This window comes from Balaenoptera physalus (assembly GCF_965194825.1).
Source record: "Balaenoptera physalus genome assembly, chromosome: 5".
Taxonomy (NCBI): Eukaryota; Metazoa; Chordata; class Mammalia; order Artiodactyla; family Balaenopteridae; genus Balaenoptera; species Balaenoptera physalus.
The window spans coordinates 63991844-64018332 of NC_138884.1; the positions used below are offsets into that span (position 1 = coordinate 63991844).

Genomic DNA, 26489 nt, shown 5'->3' on the forward strand with positions numbered 1-26489 from the left:
TGTCATATGTTCTATGAAAGAAAATGAAGTAAAATGCACATCACATTTAACAAGGAGGTTGTGTGATTGATAAGAGATGGACCTAGGGACAGAAGACCTAGATTTAAGTCCCAGTTTATTAATCCACATGATGCTAGGGAAATTCACATGATGTCTCCGAGTGTCAGTTTCCTCTTCAAATGAAATAAGAATCAAAATAATTCTTATTTCATACAGTTATTATAAGGAGTAAGGGGGATATATATTTTGTTTCCCAATTAAGCTTTTTACAAATGCCTGATACTGCTAAGGAAGTCACAACTTGATCTCTGAAACAGTCTTCGTTTTTATTTCTATTCTTTGGGTTTTTCAAAATGAGAGTTGGTTTTCTTGTCTCTTTCTTAAGGATTTAGGACATAATTTTTGCACATTTGGCTCATCTACTATCAAATATGAAATGCAGTGCCTGCATTCAGATGACACTGTTGCCACCAAGTGGTCACTAGGGGATACTGCAAGCAAAAATCTAGGTGTGAAAAGTCACAGCATCATAACGTCTTGGCAGGCAATTAAAATTCTGTGCAAATGGACCCCAAACAGTAGTTTTTGTTCTCCTCCCCTGTTGACATAAACTGAGGAACACAACTTTGACCTAAACCTGTAAAACCACCTTACTCTTTCTTCCTTCCTGACCTACCCTAGGGCTCAGAATCAACAATTAGAAAATTGTTAGCTCTTTCCTAAATCTCTAATGCCTCTTCCCTGTACTTACAGCCAAAGACCTGCAGAGAAATCTGAGACCTGTGATGCCAGGATGGGGACTAACCTGATCCACTGGCAGTCTACTACCAAAATATACCCAGCATTTTATATGTGTTTAATCCTTACAACCCTATGAGTAGCATAGCAATATCTTTGTTTTAGAGGTTAAGATACTGAGGCTCAGCTTGGTTCAGCACCTTTTCCAAGGTCACCCAGTTCATGAGCAGCAGGATAAGCAGGCTTCAAACCCAGCACTGAGCCACGGTTCTCTCCACCACTTCTCAAGGCCTCCCTGCATGTCCCATCTCTGCTCTGCAGCTTTCTGCTTCACCTTCTGTGGAGCTTTAGGAAGATAACCTTTACCCCAGATACCTATGTCAGCACATTAGAGTCACCTGGGGAGATTTTTACAAATACAAATGCCTAGGTTCCGTCCAGACGATTTATAACCAAAATTCTGGGAGAGGGGCCCCAGCATCTTAAGTCTTTTTTTTTTTTTTTTAATTCTGCAAATGATTCTGTTGCACAGTTGGAATTGAGAACCACTGGTTTAAATCATGATATAACTCATGTTAAAACATTTTTCTATCGCTTTAACATTTAATCAGGGGTATATTCTTCTAATAAAATATCTTATTAACACATAGTTTCTCTCTTATTGTAATAACAGGTGGATGAGATATTTATAGATTCGGCCTTGAACAAGCACTATATCAAGAACCAAGTAGTCAGACTGACGTATGTATGTTTGGGCAAAGGTGGATTCACATCTTGGAGTGACAAAGGGCAAAAGAGATAGGAACCCTCATATACTGTTGCCTCTATGAGCTTGGCTTTTAGCTAGGATTTCTTATAAATATTATTTCGACAACAGTCTCGAGATACAGGGCCGACCACCAGTTTGTAAACACAAAAACTAAGACTCTGGGAGGTTAAGTGATATGTTCAAAATTCCACAAGTGACAGAACCAGGATTCAAATCCCATCAACTGATTATAAGGCCTGGGATTACCAGAAACCATAGCTTTGGGAAAACCCAGCAGCATGTTACTGCATGCACCAAGTTGTATTCTTTCAATACACATGTCATTTCAAAAGTATTAAGAAGGCAAGGTTGACTACAAAATGGGATCATAAGTCTTACCTGTAACGAAGCCCTAGTTACAGGAGCCATGCCCAAACAAAAAGATGTTCCTGTTTTAATGAATTTCTGCTTGTTGTGGTGGAGAGGGAAGTCTCCTGTCATTTGCAGAAATTGCTCAGAGGTTTCAATTGTGTTATTTGGAAAGCTCATAGCAGAACATATACATAACAGATACAAACATATGGGCCTGTGTGACTCATCTTCTTAAAGAAAATGAATATAGTCAGACAGATTTATTTGAAGGAAATAATAATCGGTTTTCTCATCAATAGGCTAATGCTTTATTGGCAGACTTACTCCAATTTCCTTATATCTTTATCGAGTAACTAGTGACCTCCAGAAGGATTTTACAATATATATTGGATAAATTTTATAATATTTAGGAGATAAAAAGCATGTATTTTCTGAAACTTTCTAGATTTCATGCCTTCCATTTTTAAATTCTGACTTGCCATAGCATCCTAGCAAAATTTTCATAGCCTTATGAACTCCTTTGAATCTGTAGCCACTATCATTTTGTAAGCTTTGTGTGGGTCCAGAGAAATCCCACTTGGTAAACAATGTTTTCCCTCTGATTTAAAAAGAGGGAAAATTACTAGATTGTATATTTACCAATTTGACATAAAATTCTGTTTATTTATATCTTCACATTCCAAAGCCTAAATGAACCACAATATATAAAATGCCTTCAAACTGATATGATTCCCTCTTTTTTTAAATCAAAGAATTCAGGAAAATAGGGCTTCAGTGCTTTTTAGAGCTTGGATCTTTTGAAATGTTAAAATAAAAGACATGGCAGATCAACACATAGGTTTCCATTTTTCTTAAAGCTCTTTAATTGTTTGGTTTTCCTACTTTAACAGTATGGAAAAATTCAACCCCACAAGTGAAGGGGCTTGAACTTGTGTATATGAAAAAAGTTCAAGGAACTGGACATGTGTAATCTGGAGAAGACTCAGACACCAAGAATATCACTGTCTTCAAATATTTTATGTGGAAGAGGGAACTGATGTTTTATGTATGTCCCAAGTGGTAGACCTAAGCCTATGGAATGTAAGCTTTAGGGAGACATATTTCAACTCCAAGTGAAGAGCTCTCTTAAAATCAGAGCTGACCAAAGAGAAATACCCTCTTTAGAGAAGTAAATCTTTTTAATTACTGTGCTGGGGTTAGATGACCACTTATCATGGAGGCTGTAGAGCTGATGAAGGTATCACACGAGGGACTGGCCAACGACACCATTAAAGTTTTTTCCAATCCTCAGGGTTTATAATTTTGATGATAAAATTTTGGTGTCTGAGTCTTACTCAAATGCTATAACAAGCCTTCAAATTAATGGGGAAAATTCACTCAGAACATAATGAAAACTTGAAGAGGGAACATATGAAATGATCTTGAGTCAGAAAGTGACATATATGAGTTATCAATGTGAGATGATTAGTTCTTGACACTTTCAACAACTGAGGCATAATTCAGGAGAAGACAATACAGAAAAGAGAGTTAGATAATACTGGATGTATTCTTTGAACAAGTACCTTTCTCTTGTGTGTCACAGTCCAGAGGAAGATGGTGTGACAGCAGATGTCATTATGGTGTTCCAGTTCCCCTCTGCTGAGTTAAGGGCAGTGAGAAAAAGGAAAATCCATAGCATCTTAAATGAGAAGATAAGTAACACCAGAGCTTTGTCAATAAATGCCTCGTCAGTTGAAGTTAATGGTAAGTAGGTACCTTTCTATGGGATGTGAAGTTCTCTATTAAGTCCATTTTATGTCTAATCATAAACTTATTTACCATTATTTCCATTCCAAATAATAGCTAGAATTCAGATGGAAAAAATTTCAAGTTAAAAAAGTGACTTTTAAAGGTTTTATTATTCTCTGATGAAAGCATGTCTGAAGTTAGTTGTCAAGTGATCTTTTCTGTAGTAACTGACTGGCACTCATCCAGAAATAAAATCAAACCTTTATCACTGACAGAGAGTCAATTTGAGCCAGCCACTTCCTCCATGACTAAGCAAGTGAAAATACCAAGTGTTCAGCAAAAACTGTTTTTCTGTTTCTAAAACATAAACTCACTTGTTGCCTTTTTAAAATATGAATAGTTTCTGTAAACAGTGAAATTATGAAGTTTATGTTAACTTTTTTTCCTATGGGCATTTGAGAAAATGGTAAATCAATTTTGGAGCCACTAAAGCCTTCTTATAAGTAATGCTTTAAAAATCACTAAACTAGAAAATAAATCATAGGAACAATTATACCATTATTGCTTCTCTAAAAAGAAGTAATCTTTATCAAGGCCCTTCTCTATATCCTTTACATGCAGCATCTAATTTCTATATTCTTATGAATTAGGCAAATTCACCTTTATAGATGTGAAAGAGGGGCAAAAAAGGTTAAGGACTCCAAGAATTAAAAGGAGCAAACATTCGGGACTTCCCTGGTGGTGCAGTGGTTAAGAATCCGCCTGCCAATGCAGGGGACATGGGTTCGAGCCCTTGTCCGGGAAGGTCCCACATGCCACAGAGCAACTAAGCCTGTGTACCACCACTACTGAGCCTGTTCTCTAGAGCTCTCGAGCCACAACTACTGAAGCCCGTGCACCTAGAGCCCGTGCTCAGCAACAAGAGAAGCCACTGCAATGAGAAGCCTGTGCACCACAACGAAGAGTAACCCCCACTCGCTGCAACTAGAGAAAGCCCGTGTGCAGCAACGAAGACCCAGTGCAGCCATAAATAAATAACTTTTTTTTAAAAAGGAGCAAACATTCAAATCTAGATTACTAATTTCTTGAAAGGCTTGTGAAAAAAGGGTGTGGTCAAACGCATTTCAGAAATTCAGTCTGTGATATTCACCTCTTGGAAATTCATCCCTTATATTAGCATACTAAAGACTCTGAGGAGACCAGCTAAACAGAAACCTGTTCAACCGTGTACATTAAGCTGCTTCCACAAGCATCTATTTCTGGAAGACAAGTACAGATTTCCCGTACAAATTCCAGGGGACACCAGACTTATGGGTCACAGAAGAGATTCAGAGTAAGTGTGATTAATATCAGATGTGAAACAGAAGGCCCTGCCCTTGCAAGGGTCTGGTTGACCCTTTAAGAGGAAACCTGACCAGGAAGTGAAAATCTGCAGGAATGGGATGGGCAGGAGTTTGCTGATGAGACAAAGAGTCAGCTAGTCAAGGAATAAACCTGGGGACCTCTCCCAACCCAGGAGGGAAGAACCTGTCATGGGCTTAATCCACCTTCTTTGTTTTCTTGTTTGTGGGGAAACAAATGAATCGAGGTTGTGAAATAGTGGAAGCTCTGATAAATTACATGATGTGTTCTATGTAATTTCCAACAACCAGTTAATTTGCCAGGAACTTAAAAGCCTGAGCTATCTGAAACCAGAAATGAAGTATGAAATGGTCATCAGTTGTCTGGGCTTTTTGTTTCTTATAGGTTCAGTTTGTGACCTGCAGCTTATTTTAATGACTATAGTAGATTAAAGGGCAGGATGTGCTGATGGAGAACCTGATTTGAGAGTTACCTAATTCTAACTCCACTGAGTCACTGCAGGAACACCCAAGTAATTGGCCCATGCCTTTGCCTCCATCTTCTCATCTATAAACTTGCAATGATAATGTTTGTTATTCCTGAAGTCACAGAAATAGCATGAAGATACACAAGAAAATAGAAAATAGAATATGGAACCTATAGGCCATTACCTCTTAGAAAGCTAGCAAATTGTGCATATGCGTTGGAAACCTGAAAGCATTAATGTGAGTAACTGGTGGTAGAAAAAGCTATAACCTTGAAGTTTTCCAAATTTCCAAATATAAAAAGAGCAGTGTTTACTAGCACTTAGGAAAGGCCCATTTAGTAGAAAGCTCAGTAGAATCCTCAAGGCAATTCTTACAGACAAAAACATTGCTCTCCAGCAAAACTTAATTTGGGGGACTTCAAATTAATGGAGAACTGCAGAAATTCTAAACCAAGTCTAGATACAACACTGCAGCCCAAGATTTATCCATAATTTGTCAAGGATCTGTGTTTTGGCTTGACAAATAAGTGTGTGGTGTGGGTCTTTCATGTGATGTAATGTGTCAGAGCAAAATTAAAATCAGCTCCTTTGAATTGCAAACACCATGGCTGTGGAAGAGCGGCTCACCGCCTACATGTTGTTGATGTGGGTTCCAGTTATCATCATGTTACGTGTAGCATGTACTGACCTGAATATGATTACTCCCAACTCAGAAGTGTGTTAGAGGGTCACTTTCAAAACTAAGGTGTTAATGTTTCTTTTCACTTCTAGATGTGGAAAGTAAAAGTATTTGGTCAAAACTGGAAATGTGAAACAGCTAGTTACTTGTGTATGGGTAGTTTAGTTACAGGTGTAATCATTCTCTCTAAAACTCTTTCCTTAAAAATCCAATTACACTCCCAACTATTACACTCACCCTGGTATCATTCCTGGAAAGGGGTGATTTGTATCTTGCTCAAACTCAGCTGAAGAAGTTTTAACTGAAGTAGTCTAACATTATACTATTTTCCATTTTAATTTATTACTAACATGTGGCATATTAAAATACTTCTTTTTATTTCACTTCCCTTTATTGCACTTCAGAGATGTTGTGTTTTTATAAATTGAAGGTTTGTGGTAACCCTGTAGTGTCAGATAATTTTTAGCATGTTGTAGCAATGAAGTATTTTTTAATTATATATATATATATAGTTTTTTCAAGATGTGATGCTATTGCACACTTAATGGACTACAGTATAGTGTAAAAGTAAACTTTTATTTGCACTGGGAAATCAAAAAATTTGTGACTTGCTTTATTACAATATTCACCTTATTGCAGTGGTCTGGAACTGAACCCACAATATCTCCAAGGTATGCCTACATTTAAAAACATAAAATAAGAAATTTACTACCTTAAAACTATATTTGACTGAAAATTGAGTTCCTTTCATAAGTAAGTACTGAGAATCTGACCTGAGAAATTGATTCTTCACCATATAATGATTTAGGTATGCCTTTAAGGGTATCCCTGAATTGGATATTCTCAAGAGCTCCCACTTTGTAGAGTTCATCATCACTAGTTTCCCAAGTGAAATTTATAGAAGGTAAGTAGAAAGAAACATTCTTATTGTGCATAATGAGAAATTAGATACAAAGAATATGAGTCTGAGAAACATGGCATTGGTAGAAATAAGTAAAACCAATCTACCCTCATTCTACTCATTAAGCCCTTTTATTTTGAAAACCATCACAGTTTTCATGCAACCGTCCGTCAGCTTAAGTTTAAATGTTTGTATTTCCTTTATCAGATTCCTAACTTTGTTGGAAATGACAGAATTTAATCTTAGATTCTGTCCAATAATTGGCCTTTACCAATATCCAGAAGGAGTTTGATAAGAATATACAGTAGTTTATTCCTCAGAAAAAAATCATTTTAATAATTTAGGAACCGTGTTTTAGAAGCATTTTAAATATAGTTTATGTGGTAGTTTTCAAAGTTTTTTTTTCCATTCCCAAACCCTTTGACCAAAGAAAGGCTTATGCGAAATCTTAAATAAAGAGAAGAGAAAAAGCAGACCTGTTCTGGTTGAGCCTGGGTTTGAACCTGAAGACCCCATCTAGTTTCTCCCTCTTTCCCCACTTTCTCTATTTCCTTAAACAAAATCCAAAGAAGCTTTATCCTGCACCATTGGAAAACCACTGTTCTGTATTAATACAAATGATTTGTGGGTTTTGATCATACAATATTTGTGCCTTAATCACCTACTGCTTGTATTACCCACCTAATTAGCGGTTGCCTATAAATCTCTACAAAAACTGTACACATATCCTGTTATATCAGATAACCATTTTCCTGACTGATCTATATGCTCAAGTTTCTAGAATCCATATGCGGTCAGTATCCTCTGATAATTTCTGATCATTGAGACCAACCAGAAGAATATCAAATTATCATTCTTTGCTCTATTTTGTTTTTCAGCAATGAGCTCATCGACAGGGAAGCTAACTGTCCAAGCATGTAAGTCTAGTTAGCTTATAAAAACAAGTTCAATTTCCATATCAGGGAGGATAATATCTTCAAATATTAGCTCATAATCTCCCACCCATGTCCCACATTTTCTTTGGGAGAGAACAACAATTGAGTAAGAGATGAAAATACTTTTTTTCCCTAAGACCGACCTTTTTGTAATGTTCAAGAAAAACATTTTACATGGTGGGAATTGGGGGGCAGTTTGAAGAAATTATATATTTCTGGTTTGCAATAAATGAACTTGCCTTGCTAATTTTTTGAATGCTATGAAATATGCTTTCTGCTGAGAAATAAAATGAGAAAGTGATAAATGGGAAAGAGATAGACCCCATAATTTGTGACTGACCTATAAATTTTACTTATTATACCCATCTTGATGGTTGACAGCAGCTCCACTCACTCACTCTATATCAGTGTGACCTAAATTTTGAAAGATTTTATAATAGCAGTGATGAATTTTAGGAAAGTTGTTCATTCATTTTCATCTGTGTCTTGCAAACATACTATACATTTTATTCATTCATTTAATAAATAATTTTTTAACATCTACCAAGTGCCAGAAAGTGAATACAAGTGTCAATAAGACATGATTCCTCCTCTAAAGTTAGGAGTTTGAAGGTAGGGGAAGACATAAATAAATCAGGAAATGTTAAAACAGTGTGATAAACGCTATGACAGAGACAGAGCACAGTGCTATGAGAGTCAATCAGAGACAGCCAACCTGGTCTTGTGGGGTCAGAAAGTGATCCTTGAGGAGAAAGGAAGGATGGAAAATCAAGTGACAAGTGGAATGAGTGTCTCAGGCAGGGGGAGCAGAATGTAAAAATGTCTTCAGAAAAGCAAGAACACGGTCATTTCTTGTCATTGAAAAATATCAGTGTGGCTGTAATATAGAATGGGGTGGGCATGGGAAAGGGGTGTGATTAATAACGATCAAGGACCAGAACCATGCTGAAACATTCCGACTTCATTTGGAGGGCAACGAGAAGTCACTGAAGAGTTTTACACACATCAGAAAGGTCACTCAGTTTTCAGTGTGGAGAACGGACTGCAAGAGCAAAGCTGGAGGCAGGTAGATGAACAGGGAAGTTATTGCAGTCCTTCAGATGAGAAAAATGGTAGTCTAAACTAGAGATGGCAGAGTGATGGGGATTTCTAAAATGACTGGCCACAGAAGGAGTGTAATCAGTACCAGTAAAGTGAATTTCCTTTTTGATACCTAACTTGTTGGAACAAGAATTGAACCTACCATGTTTTCTTTATGAGCACCATGCTTTAAACAGGCTTAATTCTTAGCAGGAACCCTAAGCATCAAACTAATCTCTGATCTGATGCACATAATAAAGTACATATTTATTCCTACCAATAGTGAATGTGATGTTTATGTGGAAACGTAGAACCCTCCATCCCAAAGAGTAAGAGGCTGGTCATGATACATTAACCCGTGCTCACTTTAGGAACTAGTCACTCAGAAAAATGTATGGGGGTGGGAGTTCCAAGGAATTAGCAATTACTTCTCTGACTAGTTCTTCTGGTGAGGACTTCATGTCAAAGTAACATGGTGGGAACATCTAAAACTGGGAAACAATAATCTTAGTAGGAGCTCCCAGAACATCTGGATAATTGACACTGCAGGTCCTCAGGACATACACTTTGTGATGTGTCAACACTTTACAACCTTACATAGCTTCAGTAGGCAATATATATCCACATCTATAAAGGGAGGGAGTAAGCAAAATATCAACTATCAGGAAATACAGAGGATGGATATTAATACCGTACATGTTTACATAATGACATGCAAATATTGCACTGCAGTACTCTACTAGTTTCTCTGTATCAGGGATTATAGAGATGTTTCTTACAACTTAATGATCTCATCTCTTTCAGGTTGTGGTAAACGAGTTGTTCCATTAATAATGAACAGAATAATGTCTGGAGAGATTGTGGTCAAGTCTGCCTGGCCTTGGCAAGCTTCCCTTCAGCATAATAACACACATCAATGCGGGGCCACCCTGATTAGTAATACGTGGCTTGTTACTGCAGCACACTGCTTTAAGAAGTAAGTGATTGACGTTAACTTACTACTACTGCTACTACTACTGCTTAAAAAAACTCTGAGTTTTATCATCTTCTGAGTAATAACCAATGTCCCCAAATATTACTGAGGTAAAATGAGAAAAACTTCTTTCAGTTTCTTTTCTAAAACTGTGTTATACTTACACTTATTCGGAAAGTCAGTAGGGGTAGTAGTCATTATCCTAGTATCAGGTCCTTAAGGTTTTAAATAAAGAAACTGTGGCTGAACAGAGTGTGGAGAAAAGGGAACCCTCCTACACTGTTGGTGGGAATGTAAATTGGTGCAGCCACTATGGAAAACTGTATGGAGGTTCCTTAAAAAACTAAAAATAGAGCTACCATATGATCCAGCAATCCCATTCCTGGGCATATATCCAGAGAAAACTCTAATTCGAAAAGATACATGCACCCCAATGTTCATAGCAGCACTATTTACAGTAGCCAAGACATGGAAACAACCTAAATGTCCATCGACAGGTGAATGGATAAAGAAGATGTGGTATATATGTACAATGGACTATTACTCAGCCATAAAAAAAGAATGAAATAATGTCACATGCAGCAACATGGATGGACCTAGACATTATCATACTAAGTGAAGTAAGTCAGACAGTGAAAGACAAGTATCATATTATATCACTAATATGTGGAATCTAAAAAAAAGATACAAATGAACTTATTTACAAAACAGAAATAGACTCACAGACATAGAAAACAAACTTATGGTTACCAAAGGGGAAAGGGAGGAGGGATAAACTAGGAATTTGGTATTAACAGATACACACTACTATATGTAAAATAGATAAACAACAAGAACCTATGTATAGCACAGGGAACTATACTCAATATCTTGTAATTAACTCTAATGGAAAAGAATCTGAAAAAGAATATATATATATAAATATATATATATAAAATGAATCACTTTGCTGTATACCTGAAACATTATAAATCAACTATACTTCAATTTAAAAAAAAAAAAAGAAAGAATTAGGTTGAGAAACAAGTATCTACATAGGCAGTATCTGTCTCCTTGCTTATCCCTCTTGGATGATGTTAGTTCAATTAATTAGTTAAGGAACATTAATCTCATTATTAATAACACATTTTGGTGGGAGATGGTATCCTATAAAGAACAGAGAAAGACAAACAGACATGTGATACTATGCATATAATTTAAACCATCTAGGCCCTATTTTCCTTAAGTGTAAACAAAGCCTTTATCAGAGGACCTTTCATTACTAGATGACCTTCCCAGTCCCTGTATGTGCCATGATCTACCAGCTGCTCAAGCCCATAAGCTAGAAGTCACCCACACTTGGTCATCTCTCATAGGACTTCTGACAGCTTTGCCTCATTCACTCTTGCCCTCTAACAATCTACTCTCTGGAAAGAACCAACGTGATTTTTTTTTAACATGAGACTACATTATGCTTGGCTTAAAATCATCCAGTGAATTGCCATATCACTTGAATAAAATCTAAGCACTTTATTCATGACCTATAAGACACTCTAAAATCTGGTCCCTGCCTACCTCGCCGACCTCATCCCCCACCATAATTCCCTTGTGTCCTGAACTGCAGCCTGTCTGGTCTAAGCCCTTGAGATGTTTGCCTGAAAACTTGTCACCCCATCTTCTCACAGCTGACTCCTCATCAACCATGTCTCAACCCAAATGCCATGATCTCAAGAGACTTATCTAACTACCCCCTTGTACTCTATTCCATTGCCCTATTTTATTCATAGTCCTTATCACTGTGGGAAATTAGTTATCTATTCATTAATTTGTTTTGCTCCTTTTCCTTCACTGAAATTAAATACACCCACCAGCAGGGACCTTTCTATCTTGTTTGCCACTTTATCCCCGGAACTTCATATAAGGTTCAACATGCAGATGTTTAACAAATATTTGCTGAAGAAATAAATGAATAATATTTTATGTGCTTTACAGTTCTAAAATTCAATAATTCTATACTGAATTTCAGCTCAAAGATGCCGTTTGTATATATTTTATCTTTCAAAACAGTAGCAAAAGACTATATGGTCAAAGAAAACTATCATTGCAATCAAGTGTTTTAGGGTGGAATTTTCTCCTTTATTAGCCTGCATGCAATTATTGTAATGCAGTTCATATATTCTGTTCATTTCTAACCTTTTCCAGTAAAGCAAATCCACATCAATGGACTGTTAGCTTTGGAACAACAATCAACCCTCCATTAATGAAAAGAAATATCAAAAGAATTATTGTCCATGAGAGGTATCACTCCCAAGCAAGAGAATACGACATTGCTGTTGTGCAATTATCACCCAGCGTCACCTTTACTGATGAGATCCGAAGAGTTTGTTTGCCAGAAGCCTCTGTGTCCTTCCAACCAAATTCAACTGTCTATGTCACAGGATTTGGAGCACTTTTTTATGGTGGTGGGTATCCCAAAATGAATCATGGAGCACTAAGCCCTATTTATGGCAGTGTGATTTAATGTCCATCAATATTATTCTGTCAGACTTTTCCACACAGTTTGGTTGGATTAGTTAGGGCTCTTGTTTTACAAGTGACAGACACTCAACTCAAATTAACTAAAGTAAAAAATAATAATAAAATGGCAAATTTGGCCCTTGTCATTTGGAAGTCAAGAGATGAGATGAGTCTGGCTTCAGATACAGTTGGATTCAGGAGTTTGTATGATGTCATCAGGCTCTGAATCTCGGAGTCTTTCCATTACTTGGTTCTGTTTTCTCCAGGTCACCTTCATGTAGAGGGATTCTAGCTCCACATAGTGGTAAAGGTAGCCAACAGCAGCTCAGGGTGTACATCTTCACCTAGTCAATGCCAGGGAAGAGCATGTGCCTTCTCTTTGCCAGAACTACATTAATCCCTGAAAAGGTCTCTTTTGGCCCAGCTTGTGTCCAGGAGTACCAGATTGACTGGCTGACTCAAATACTCACTCCTATGCCTATAGCAAGAAAGGCAGGTGTGTGATTGGCAGCCTAGTCAGAATCACATGGAACAAGGGAAAGACAGCTCCAAAGGGAAAGCTTCAAGGAAGATAAAGGAAAAGAGGTTCCCTCGGCAACACTAAAATCTATCTCTATGTACCATTCTCTATGCAATGCCAAGTATATATTGGTTATGCTATGACCCTCATGCCCACCTTCACTCCAAGACTCTTTCACTTTGAGCCCCACCTCTGTCAGCCTCCTCTCCCTTTTTTCATCTCCTCTTCCCCTTAGTTTGCTCCATCACTTTTTCAGTTTCCTCAATCACCTCAAAAATGTTTTCTTTGCTCAGCTACAATCTTCAGTTGCAGCAAAATCTGCTTCAGAACTAAAGAGGCTAATTAGGTGTTATCAGGGATAAGAATACTGTATAGAGATGTCATCTCTCATAATAAAGCTTCCATTGACCTCTCTAAAATGATTTAACTTGATATACTAACTTAATCTCCTAAGAAATAAAAATAACTTCATGTTTTAATGTTTTAGGGGCATATTTGGTCAGAGACACTCTGGATTCTAAAATCTGGTCCAGGGGCATACATGTAACAACAGCCAGAGGGTTTCTTTAACTCTGGGCTTGAGAAGGTAAAAAAGGACTTTTTGAGAATGAAAAAATTCATTCACAGAGCTCTATACAATTTATATACATAAACTCTAAAGAATAAGCCTTTAGTTCTCATTCTCCACTAAGGAACCAGGAATACCTTTCACTAATGTGGCTGAGAATGGGCTTGATGGTCTCTAGATTTTCTCCAGATGTCCCATGTGGTTTCACTCCATATTATACAAGCTGAGATATGTATTGCTTTCTTTAAGGTCATATTACCAATCACAGAAATTATTATCCATAGCTTAATAATCCTAAGGTTGACTTAGTAGAGCTGTGAGCCTGACACCACTATGTCTTCACTCTCTCTGATGGATTTTCTCCTAAGATAGAGTTGCATTCTTTGCTTGATGGGAGGGGCATCTCAGATTCCCTTTGGCTTGATGGAAAGAATCACTTCTGGCCTGGAGTTTGAGGTTGGCATAGAAATATACCTGCCATAATAGTTTTTGAGTAGCAAAAGAATCTAACTTGTGTAGAACACTATAATGAGCAACAGAATACCTACTTTTTTTAAGCACCCATGGAACATTCGCCAAGACAGACTATATCTAGGTCCATAAAACAATCTTCGACAAACTTAAAAGAATGGGAATCGCACATAGTATGCTCTCTGATGATAATGGAATCAAACTAGATACGAGTAACAGATAACAGGAAAATCTCTAAATGCTTAAAAATTAAGCAATACACTTCTAAATAATTCATAGGTCAAAGAGAAAATCTTGAAGAAAACTGTAAGTATACATAGAATAAAATGAAAATGAAAAAGTATCAATACATGCCGGATGCATCTAAAACAGTAAAGAGGGAGGGAAACATAGCAAATGCATACATTAGAAAACAAGAAAGGTCTCAAATCAATAACATAAGTTCTCATTTCAAGAAACTAGAAAAGAAGAGCAAAATAAACTTAAATAAACAGGAAGAAGGAAATAATAAAGGTAAGAGTGAAAATGAATTCAATCAAAAGCAAAAAATAGAGAAAATTAATGAAATAAAAAGCTGATTCTTTGAAAAAAATCAATACTTTCTGAGAAATGTCATTAAGCATTCCCACAATAGTTGAGAAACAGTTCACGGATGTATAGGACTTATAGGCTATACTTTTTGTTTGTTTGTTTCCTATGGGTTTTTTTTAATTTAATTAATTTTTATTGGTGTATAGTTGATTTACAATGTTGTGTTAGACTATACTTTTTATAACTTTTTGCCAACTAGTTTTATGAAAAATTTACGAATTTACACTGTCACCTACAATATGCATTTCATCTTACCCTTCCCGGCACTGGACATGAATTATTTTTAATCGATAATGTAGTAGGCAAAAAAAATTACACCAATTATATTCAAAGAACAGAATAATTTGAGCATTTTTTAAACATTTTAGCGAACACACCTGTCCAGAAATAAATCCTGAATTGGCATTCTACAGAAATTAGTGTCTATATTAGTTTTCTACTGCTGTGTAACAAATTACCACAAACTTAACAACTTAAAAGAGCACACATTTATTATCTCACAGTTTCCATGGGTCAGAAGTTCAGACATAGCTTAGTTGGGTTCTATTCTCAGGGTCTCACAAAACAGCAATCAAAGTGCTGGCTGGGGTTGTGGTCTCATCTACAGCTCTGAGTTCTCTTCCAAGCTGGTTGTTGATGGAACTCAGTTTCTTGCAGCTGCAGAGCTCATGGCATCTTGCTTCTCCAACACCATTAGGGAAAACTCTCTGAACTTAGGGAAGGCCTAAGCCCTTTTTAAAAGGGTTCACAGGATTAGGTCAGGCCCACCTTGGAAAATCTCCCATTTTATGAACTCACTGTCAGACTGACTACATCTTAATTAATCTGCAAAATTCCCTCTCCTGTGCCACAGAACATAACCTAATCATGAGGATGACATCCATAATATTCATATATCCCACCCATACCTCAGAGAAAGGAGATCACATAGGAATCTTGGGGATCATAGTAGAATTCTGTCTACTACACGATCAGTTTCCCAATCAGCATATGGTTGATATAAAGAAACCCTGAATGCTTGTGATATTATTGTTTTCCATCATAAATAGTTGTCTTCTGCATTAATACTGGTTTCTATAACTCAGGATCTAGTTTATGATCTGGAGTCCCAAAATTGTAAGAGGTAATGAAATCATTGCCTTTAAATGTCATTATGTATGTGAAAGTTCTTCATAAAATGTAAAGGATAAAATAAATGTATATAGTTATTTTATCAAGCCAGGGGAGCAAACTAGGCCTCCAAAGTTTCTGGGAACAATCTGGAATCTACAAATACAAACTTTATTTTTTTAAAAATGCCTTCCTAAATACATTAACTGACTGTTTTTTAAGTAAAGGTACAAAAGTTTTCCAGAAAAAGAAACAAAATGTTTTTCTTGCTAGTATAGGTATTTATAAAAATGAGATAAGGACGATTATCATTTACATATGCCAGATATTAAACAAAATTTTTTTCTTTAGGAACTGCTTACATTAACCTCATTCTGTATCAACAATTTTAGTATGAAAAAAAAATCGGGAAAAGGTCCACACTTCATTCTAGCTAAGGATGTTTATTGTAAACACTAAAATTACTTTGTTTTTCCTTAAGGGGAATCCCAAAATGATCTTCGAGAAACCAGACTGAAAATCATAAGTGATGATGTGTGTAAGCAGCCACATATGTATGGCAGAGATATAAAATTTGGAATGTTTTGTGCTGGCTATCTGGAAGGAATTTATGATGCCTGTGGGGTAGGTGGAGAGAGATTATTTTGATATCATGAACTCAAAAAATTTATCTGGCTCAAAATGCTCTTTATTTTAGTAAAATACAGAGATCTTGTCCGTTCAAAAATTTATAAATGCAAATCTCAAACACAAACATATTTTTAAATGTTTTATTAAGCAAAACAAAATAAGCAAAGAGTTTCTTTGATGTATCAAACAACTAATAAAATTAAATTTTCTTAATACCAGAAATCCACAGGTTCATAAAGCAGAGTCACTTTCCTTAAAGAGCTCACATTTAGAAAGGAAACAATCATGAACAATGAACTATGGTGTAATGTTATAAATTATATAATGGAGAACAAAATTTTTTATTAAAGTATAGTTGATTTACAATATTGTGTTAGTTTCAAGTGTGGAGAACAAACACTTTTAGCTTGAAGGAACATTTTTGGAACAAGTATTAGAGAGATGATACTTCAATGAGGCCAGAAGGATAAAGAGCACTTACCCTATAGAGTAAGAGGAGACTATTATAGAAAAGAGAAAAAGCATAGCTAAAATTCTGAAGGTGTGAAATTATAATTCATATTTGAGGCAACTCCAAGTAATATGTTGGGTCTCAGCCTAAGGAGGATGAGAGGTGAGAAGCTGTCAATGCTGAGAAGGTGGATTAGGCAATGGTGTGAATATCTAGTCCCCTTTCCAGTGGCCTACTGTGTTGTCCAGCGTCTATCCTGCATGTATATTTTTGGACAAAGGAGTAAAGTGTGTTTCTTCCTGGAGGCACTTGCTTTATAATGTGAGATTCTTGAAAACTCCAAGGAGGTGTTTCCACATGCTAAAATGATGGGAATTGTATTGTTATCAGGTGGCAGAAAGCCCTGCCCAGAGTCCCACAAATGACACAACATAGACAACCTCTGTCAGAAAAATAGCAGGGAGTTTTGCAGCATACACGCTGGGCAAGAGCAGAATCTAGCCCTGGTTGCTGAGAATGTGGAGGAGGTATCTAGAATTCAGAGAATCCAAAGAGAGGTTCATGCCATGACAGGCAAGTGGGAGTTGGTGACAGGAACACACTGAAAATGGGAATCTAGATGAACAGTGAGATCAGTGATAAGCCTCTGGAAAGATTGGTGGTCATGAAGAGCTTTCACTGGACTGGGAAGCAGAGGTAAGATTCCTGCCCCATGACTGTTCAGTGCATAATAAGGCAAAGCTCTAGTCATAGAAAAATTGGAGAAGTTATCGAGGAAGTGACTCAGGCACAGGGGTCTAAGCAGGAATACAGGGATTGCTACTGGGGTACATCAGGAGGTGCTTCGTCTGTCTGATAAAACAGAAGCCCAGGCACTTTACTTGGAGTCAGAAAAAACTAACATCAGATTGACTTTCTGTGTTGTGTACTTGAAATTTGCTAAGACTAGACCTTAAGCGTTCTTACTACACACATACACCCACACACACACACAAAGTATTGTGAGGTGATGGATGTGTTAATTAACCTGATTGTGGTAATCATTTCACAAAGTATATATGTCAAATTATCACGATGTACACTTTAAATATATATAAGCTTATCTGTGAATTATACATCTATAAAGTTGAAAAAATAAAAAAATAAAATGTGGAAATTGAACTTTAAGGCTTTTATAACTTTCGAAACCCATGTTTCAACTAATTATCCTAGAATTGGTAATCTATACATATACTGTCTAATAATAAAATACGTGGTTCATCAAAATATCTTAAGTAATAAGCTTTACATTTAGCTAATTTTCTTTCTCTTTTTTCTTTTTTTATTTTCAGGGTGATTCTGGGGGACCTTTAGTTGGAAAGGATCTTAAAGATACCTGGTATCTCATTGGAATTGTGAGCTGGGGAGATAACTGTGGGCAAAAGAACAAACCTGGAGTCTACACAAAAGTGGCTTATTACCGAAACTGGATTACTTCAAGAACGGGCCTCTAATTCACTATACAAGTTAAACATTGAGAGCTGTATGCAGGTCATACATGTATGAGAATCCATATATTGTACGACATTGTTGTAGTACAATGAAGTGAGATTAAATCATATGATTTATTTCAGAATCACTTTAATCAATCAAAATCCCATAGCCAATTTGTAAAGGATTTAAATTGATATGGTAGTGGGTCAGTTTAACCTGGCTTGAAAAATACAGCAGAGATACTGTGCTCTTTAAATCAGCAAGCTAGAGTATAAAAGAGGAGCAATGCAAATTTTTTAGGATAATCTGTAAGATTTTTAGAGTGTCTTTTTCCCTTAAGTGAGAAACTTTTTGAACTCTCAGAGTTTAGGAAACCCTTATATAATTTTCTATCATTTCTCCAGAGGTCACAAATACATTTTCTAGTTCTTACAGGTTTTCCAAAGAAATTTTCCGTACTTTCTATTTATAAATCCATTGGAGGGATCCTAATTTTTAAAAAAGTTATATCTAGGAAACAAAGTATGGTGATAAATCAAGCCAGAGATCTTATAACCTTTGTCTGCTACAAAATCTCCCTAATTTTTCAGTGATTCTTTAACATACATACACAGACACACACACACACACACACACACACACACGCACAGAGAATATCCCTACCTTCAGATATACCCAGAAAAAGCCTGCTTAATGAATATATACAGTAATTAGCTAATCAAAGATGTATTTTTGTTACAAAAATTTGGGGGAAGGTGATAGTAACTTCATGAGCAGTCCGAAGATAATGGCACAAAAATTGGATATTTTATAGATGCGTTTACATGTTTGGACCACCAGGAGGCAGCTTTGTACATTATTGTTGTAAGCTTAAATGCCTAGAAAAAATGAGAATTTGTTAATATGTTGAAGAATTAATGAGCATTATCCTTCTACACAGAAAGAAAAAGTTTATTCCTTTGTATTGCTGCAGCCAATTACCTCCTAAGGCTTGCAGCAATAGCCTGACTATTGCAACCATGAAACAACAGTTTTTGTTTTAGTTTAATAAATATAAATTTTGAGGACCAACCATACAGAACACATGAACAAAGTGATTAAATGAACCCCCTAAGTGTCTCATGAAGACATTGGGTGAGTGAGGCTCATGTATTCCATGATACAATTAAATGAAGATTTTGTGGAAACTGTTACTCTGTGTGACAATGCTGACTAAACATCAGGGTTATAGGTGGGGCGTCATTTACTCATACAGTCCAAATGTAAACCAAACTGTTAGAAAATTGAGTTATTTTATAACAGTCTCCCCCATGTGCTATTGATAAGGCATAAAAATAATCCTAAAAGCAACGAAGACCCAACGCAGCCAAAAATAAATAAATTAAATAAATAAAAATTTTTTTTAAATCCTAAAATAATCTAAAAGAGATTTAAAATTTATTCACCATAAAAATTGATCCATAACTTAGACTCACAGAATTTTAAAGCTTAGGAGAGACTACACGTCATGTGGGCCAGTACACTTAGAGTTCAGTGAACTGAAGCCAGGAAAAGTAAATAACTTTGTGAAGCTGTAGGTAATTTGTATCCCCAGGGGGCCTAGAACCCAGATACAAATTTCACAGCCCCTTTTCTTACAAAGTATCTTTATGACTGTCTATATTTATTGAATCATCAGCTGTATAAAAATTTCAATGAGTTCTATTGAATCTGTTTTAAAGTAAGAAACTCAAGAATTTTAAACGGTGTGATTCACTTAGGGGGCTGGCTGCCAATTCTCTGAACTCACTTCAAGATAAAGCTGCTTTTTCTTATATAAAAATACACATAGGCATATAAATTATTCAATATTATGGTGGCAAGATATAATTCTGATTTCTAGTGTTAAGGTTCAAGAAATGATCTTAGAGTTATAACTTTATATTTCTAAACTGTTTTGTGAAGCACTTAATCCTGGGTCACATGTAAACAAATACTGATATATCATTTAAAATCTAATAATAAAGTTGGTGATCAGAGCATTCTACAAATAATATCATTGAATCTGTGTTAGGCCAATAGCATGAATCTTTCTTTCAACTTCTGTTAAAAATTACATTTCTTTTAAAAACTAGTTTGGGTCACTCTGAAGCAGAATTTCTCAACTTTGGCACTTTCGACCTTCTGGTCTTGATATTTCTTTGTTTTAAGAGGTTACTCCATGCACTGTAGAATTTTAGCAGCAACCCTGACCTCTGCCTTCTAGATGCCTGAAATACACTCCTTCCCGCCAAATTATGATAACGAAAAATGTCTCCAGACATTGGCAAATGTCTCCTAAGGGGTGAACTTGTTCCCTTTTGAGATCTACTGTTCCAAAGACATTTGATTATTTTCAGAAATGCCAGCGATATCTCAAAATTATGACACTGAGCATTCAAAAACTATAGTCTCCTGGTCAAACTGTATGTTCACTATCATGTTCCTAAAAGAAACAGCAGAATAAGTGACTGATGCTCAGTCACAGCTCAGTGGCTGTTTCAAATACAGAGTGATCTTCCCACACACAATGTGCCTAGCGTTTCTCTCATACTCCTGCCTACAGTATATTCATAGAGAACCATCAACCACTGCTATGAAGATAGGTTTTCTATGAATATACCCTCTAGTAGAGTTTCTCTATCTTGACCACAATCCACAGCAAGAAATATATTTTACATCACAGCTCCATAAATATGTAACAAAATACTATGTATGAAAAAATGAAACAGAAGTTTCATAAAACAATACCTACCTTATTAAATACAATAAAATCTAATATTTCTATTCTATTTCATTTTTTTAAATGCTTGCCCCACCAACTAAATTGATTTCACAATCTAACAAGTCAGTTAGATTGTGAATCTGCAGTTCCTATAACACATTCTGGAATGATCATTCACTATTATTAACACCATATTGTTATTATCTCACCTCTTCCCACTGCGTTCCCCACCCTCAACATCTCTCTACTCCATTTAGAAAATTGTAGCTAGATTATAATGCTATTGAATAATGCTATTCTCACGCACTCAAATCTTCACTGATTTCCCCTTTGCCTGACAAATAGAGTCTAAATCCACTTCACCATAGCTTGTAAGGTCCTTTACAATCTGCCAACAACCAATAAAATTTTTGTTTCACTTGTACTCAGTGCTCTTATAACACTGAATGTTACTCTTTATTTCCTGAACACATATATAGTGGGGCATGCAATGTTCTCTTCACTCTACAAGATCTAGCTCAAATATCACCTCTACTGAGAATACCTTTATTATCCCAGACAAAATTACTCTTTTTGAATGTTTTTGTTCTTCTCCTAGAGCATTTCTCGTACTTTACTCTGTATTACAGCTTATGTGTAAATTTATTATCTCTGCAAACATTTTAAGTTCCATTAAAGACTGCTTTGCTCATTTTTGTATTCCCTACAGTATTTAGGACAATATGCTGTATATATTGTGTTTAGTGAAAGAATAAATTAATAGAGGTTAATTATGATTTCTATGAAGGAAAGACACCTCAGTTCTCAGTTGTTAACTGCTTCCCCCAGGTCACCTTCTTTTACACTGCTTTCCAATCTGTGCTGGTCCTGCTTTGCATATTCTTGAACGTTTCTAAAGGTCTCCTGCTCTCTGCCTACACCCGAAGCAATCAAAATACAGTAAGGCAAGTCTCTGACATTTCAGGACCCCCTCTAAATCAAAAACTTTTCCCTATATCCCTTAAATGAGCACATTCCAAACCCATAGGGATATTTGGAAATAAGGCCAAAAAGCAAATCTCTCATTTCCTTTTTTTGTTTTTATTTGATCTACAAGGACAGTCCTTTCCTCCTTTTTCTTTCATGGACGTCACAAAAGAGGTCTGGGTACTTCCAAAAAGCCTTGTTAGATATCCATGGTTATATTTTTCTGATCAAAGCCCTTCTTTGTTGAATTTGCCCAATGGGAAACAATAGAGATAAAACTAAAAATCATATACAATATCTATTTTTGAAAGCTCACAGAAATAAAAGGATTAGAATTTCATGAAAAACATGACATTTGGTTCAGCGATTTTAATTATCCATAAGCCTGTCCTTTCATATCCATTAGTAATCAAGATTTAACTGATTAACCTTTTAAAACTGATTTTGTTGTCTTCCAAGTTCAGGAGACCCCTCCTACACCTGAAGTCACTAAATTAAATAAAGGGAAAAAAATCCCAAATGTCACACTGAAATCTAAATACATACTAATGAAAATGATCAGGGGCTCATGGGCTAAAAGAGGAGAGACAGTAAGAGTGTCAAGACTGCTTGTATAAGTACATGCCTGGGACATCTAAGCTTGAATAAAGATGCTACATTTTAGGCTCAGTAACTTATCCATGAACTGTGGTATTTTGAGCTAAAGGTGGAATTTCTGAGGTCCTGATTTAGGGAGAAGCCAAATCGAAAGACATCTTATAGATTTTTAATCTGAAGATTAAAGCCAGTGGGGAGAGGAATCTAAATACAAATCCACTTAGACAGAAACAAGGAAAGTCTGAAAGAGAATAAGTTCAAAGGAAAGTTTGGAAATTCAAAACCTAATTATTAGACCAACTAATGGAAAAATGAAGCTGATTTTACTAGAGTAACAATATTATTTGCAAAAATAATGATGGATGAGTTAAAGAGACTATCTCAGGTTTATCCATTGAAAAACCCAAAGGTGCTTGCTACATTTCTAAGGTCGGTGCTACAACAGCATCTTCCTCCAGCCTGTACACTTTTCAGTAGACAAAAATAGAAGTCAGCTGGGAACCTCTTCACATACTTGGGTTTTCTGCCTCAGGTTAATGTTGTTGGGATATGTAGGTATAAGCTATAGTGGGGACTTAGTTAATTGGCATAGGGGAGAGCAGTTAATTGTCATAGGGGAGAGCTGAGGAAGAAAGGAGGGATGTCAATGAATGAGGCAAATTGAAGCTGAAAGTTATGAGATTAATATTATTAGTTACTAACACCTCAAAGCAGTCCCACAGAACTTTAAAACATAACACAGGCTAGAAGGACATCAAAGAGTATATTCTACATAGTAGTCTTCCCTAAGTTTAAAAATTCTGCATCCCTAAAGATGCTACACAAATGCCAGAACATTTGCACCTGATCTTGATACCATGGAGACTATGGTGGTGTCACTTCCTTATGGCCTGTACATTTCTCAAGTGCTAAAAAGCTACCAGGGGAATGCAAAATGGTATGGCCACTTTGGAAGAAAGTTTGGCAGTTTCTTACAAAACTAAACATACTCTTACATACAATCCAGCAATTGTTCTCCTTGGTACTTAACCAAAATGAGTTGAAAATCTATGTCCATACAAAAACATGCACAGGAATATTTATAGCAGCTTTATTCATAGTTACAAAAATTTGGAAGTAACCAAGACAACCTTCAATAGGTAAATAGATAAACTGTGTTACAAGCAGACAGTGTAACATTACTCAGTGATAAAAAGAAATGAGCTATCAAGCCATGAAAAGACGTGGAGGAAGCTTAAATGTGTGTTACTAAGTGAAAGAAGCCAATCTGAAAAGGCTACGCACTGTATGATTCCAACTAGATGACATTCTGAAAAAGGAAAAACTATGGAAACAGTAAAAATATCAGTGGTTTCCAGGGATTGAGGGGAGGGAGGGATAAATAGGTAGAGCATGGAGGACTTTTAGGGTAGTAAAATTATTCAGTATAATACTCTAATGGTTGTCAAAACTCATAGATTATCAAAACCAAGAGTTAATGTTAATATAAACTTTGGATATTGGGTGATAATGACATGTCACTGTATGTCCATTGATTGTAAAAAATGTACCACTCTGGTTCAGGATGTTGATAGTGGGGAAGCTGTGCACATCAGGGGGTAGTTGGTATATGGGGACTCTTTGTACTTTCTGTTCAATTTTGCCGTGAACCTAAAATTTCTCTAAATATAAACGCTGTTTCTCTATTTTTTAACAAAAGCTGCTAGAGCCTCAGAGGCCCTTGGGGATGTGGTAAAATATAAAGGAATATTGAGTTCTGACTCACAGGGAGTTAGTATAAGGGAATTCTTCTGTAGCTGAACTGTGTTGTCTGCAGGAAACATACAACAGGAGAGTTTTCTAATTACCAAGCTGAAAGTCTTTTTATCAATCGGTATAGGCAAAAAAGAGGAACTCAACGTATCTTTCTTAAATGAATAGCTGAAAATTATATTTAAAAATTCTGTGGAAACTGATAGTGATGGTGAGGATAGAGGTCCAGTACAGGGATTAACAACTTCATGAGGGTAGTGAAGACCTTCAGTATAGGGATTAACAACTTCATGAAGGTAGTGAAGACCTTAAATGTTAGTGAGGGAAAATCAAAGATTAAAATGCAGGCTTTCAGGAGTCAGAAAAAAGAAAAGAAACAAATGAACAGCAGTTCCTCAGAGTACCCTAAACTGTGTTTAGCCTTGAAATAGGTGTTATGGGTTTAGGCATATAGATGATATTATGTCATATACAGGGCCCCTGAAAATTCCTGCATAACCTGTTGAATACTCTGTATGGGCTACAATGATCAACTGTGGTAACAACATGGTACAGAAAAAACACTAAGCTGAGCACGTCTCTGACTGAGTTATGCAGTCACTGCCTTCATAGAGTGGACAACCTATGTACCCTGCGCCTCCCAGGGCCATCTCAGGAGGTTCTGCCATTCAGTGAGGCACTATTATCCACATGATTCTCCTGCTATCTTTTAAGGGATCATGTGCTTTAGTTGGAACCTGGGAACAAGATGACTTCAAAATTCTCAAGATTTCCCAAGGAAAAATTTCCCTTACCAATCTCTGTTAACCTGGCTTCCAGGATTAGAGGAGCCATCTGGCAGGTTTGCTTTATCTACTTCAGCAAAAGCAACTCACCAAAAAGGACAGTGGCAGTAACCATGGTAGAACAAGCCATGAAAGTCTAGAGACATGATGTTGGCCCCCCTCAAAGGGATAGTTCTAAATCTTAAAAGTGTGCTTGATATTGAATAAATAAGGTATTTTACCTTTGTGGGAATGCTTTCCTGGAGAATCATATATAATGTTGGTCCCTGAGCAAAGATAAGTCCAATTTCAATGACAGAAGGTAGGGGGAGTTTAGAGGAGGAGACTGGAGTAATTTCTGTCATTGTCTATAGAAAGTACACAATTGTCTCTGGGGTTCCAGACAAACCTCCTTCCCATGTAAAGTTTTGTTATTGTTTTGTTTTGTTTAAGTGACCATGGCAGAAAAGTATGAAATGAATCACTGGGGGACCTTAAATATTTTTGCCCAACCTTGAAGATTCCCACTTATAAAACTGTCATCAGTTTTCTGGCTGGGATCATGTCTGGATAGAGAGAACATTCAGGGTTCCTGTCAGTGCTCCTCTTGAAACTGTACTAAAAGTGTTAACATAATCTGGCTCCATGATACACTACACAATGGTGGTCCAGCACAAACCTTTAGCTAGGCCTCCAACACTCTTCCTGCTTTCCCTGGATGGACAACTGGGAAGTAGGATGGAGACCATTCTAGGTCAGAAGTCATGCCACAGCTGACCACAGCTCTGTTTCCTCTCTCTCATGGTGTCTGAGGCAATGGACAGTATTCTTGGTGCAAAAGCACGAACTTTACTTCTGGCTTTCCATGAAAACCACTCTAAATACAGCCTAGCCCTCACATTGCCTTTCATTGGGCCATTTTAAGAACCTAACCATCAAATAGGAGATAATTACACCATCTCCTATTTGATCCACATTCCTTATTTCCTTCTCATTTAGATGTCTCTGAAAAAATAATCAGATCAACAGACTCAAGCACAAGACAAATAAAGCAAACATTTAAAAAAAAACACAGACTGAATTCCAAGGTGAGCTGGTAGCTTCTCCCTGTTCCATGACTACAGACTATTCCTAATCCTCAAAACTATCATAGTATTAAATGTTCTTGTTCAAAAGCCTTGGAAAACAAATAAGGATAAATCACAGAAATGCACCAGTATTACTAAAAAAAACAACTCAAGTACTTTCTCTTCGAACAGTAAGTGAGAATTGTCATCTTTGTGTCAAAATGATGTCATCATGCACTTTCATGGTTCCAAATGACCTCAAACTCTGTTCACGCACCTCCCTACAATCACATATTTCACAGATTGGT

At 36.5% G+C, this 26489-nt stretch overlaps 1 protein-coding gene across 5 annotated transcripts in view; it reads left to right on the top strand.

Moving 5' to 3' along the window:
* LOC309661787 (transmembrane protease serine 11A-like) overlaps positions 1–21089 on the top strand; it is a 55120-nt gene extending 34031 nt beyond the window's left edge. For 3 of the 5 annotated variants that reach the window (XM_082463841.1, XM_082463839.1, XM_082463842.1), the window contains 7 exons: positions 1412–1479; positions 3441–3601; positions 7873–7911; positions 9814–9985; positions 12164–12423; positions 16220–16362; positions 18151–21089. In XM_082463841.1, the coding sequence (XP_082319967.1) occupies positions 1412–1479; positions 3441–3601; positions 7873–7911; positions 9814–9985; positions 12164–12423; positions 16220–16362; positions 18151–18312 (1005 nt within the window). In that variant the 3' untranslated portion in view covers positions 18313–21089. The remainder of the gene's footprint in view (positions 1–1411; positions 1480–3440; positions 3602–7872; positions 7912–9813; positions 9986–12163; positions 12424–16219; positions 16363–18150) is intronic. The other 2 variants (XM_082463840.1, XM_082463843.1) reach the window with 1 other exon arrangement.
* Positions 21090–26489: the final 5400 nt, after the last annotated feature.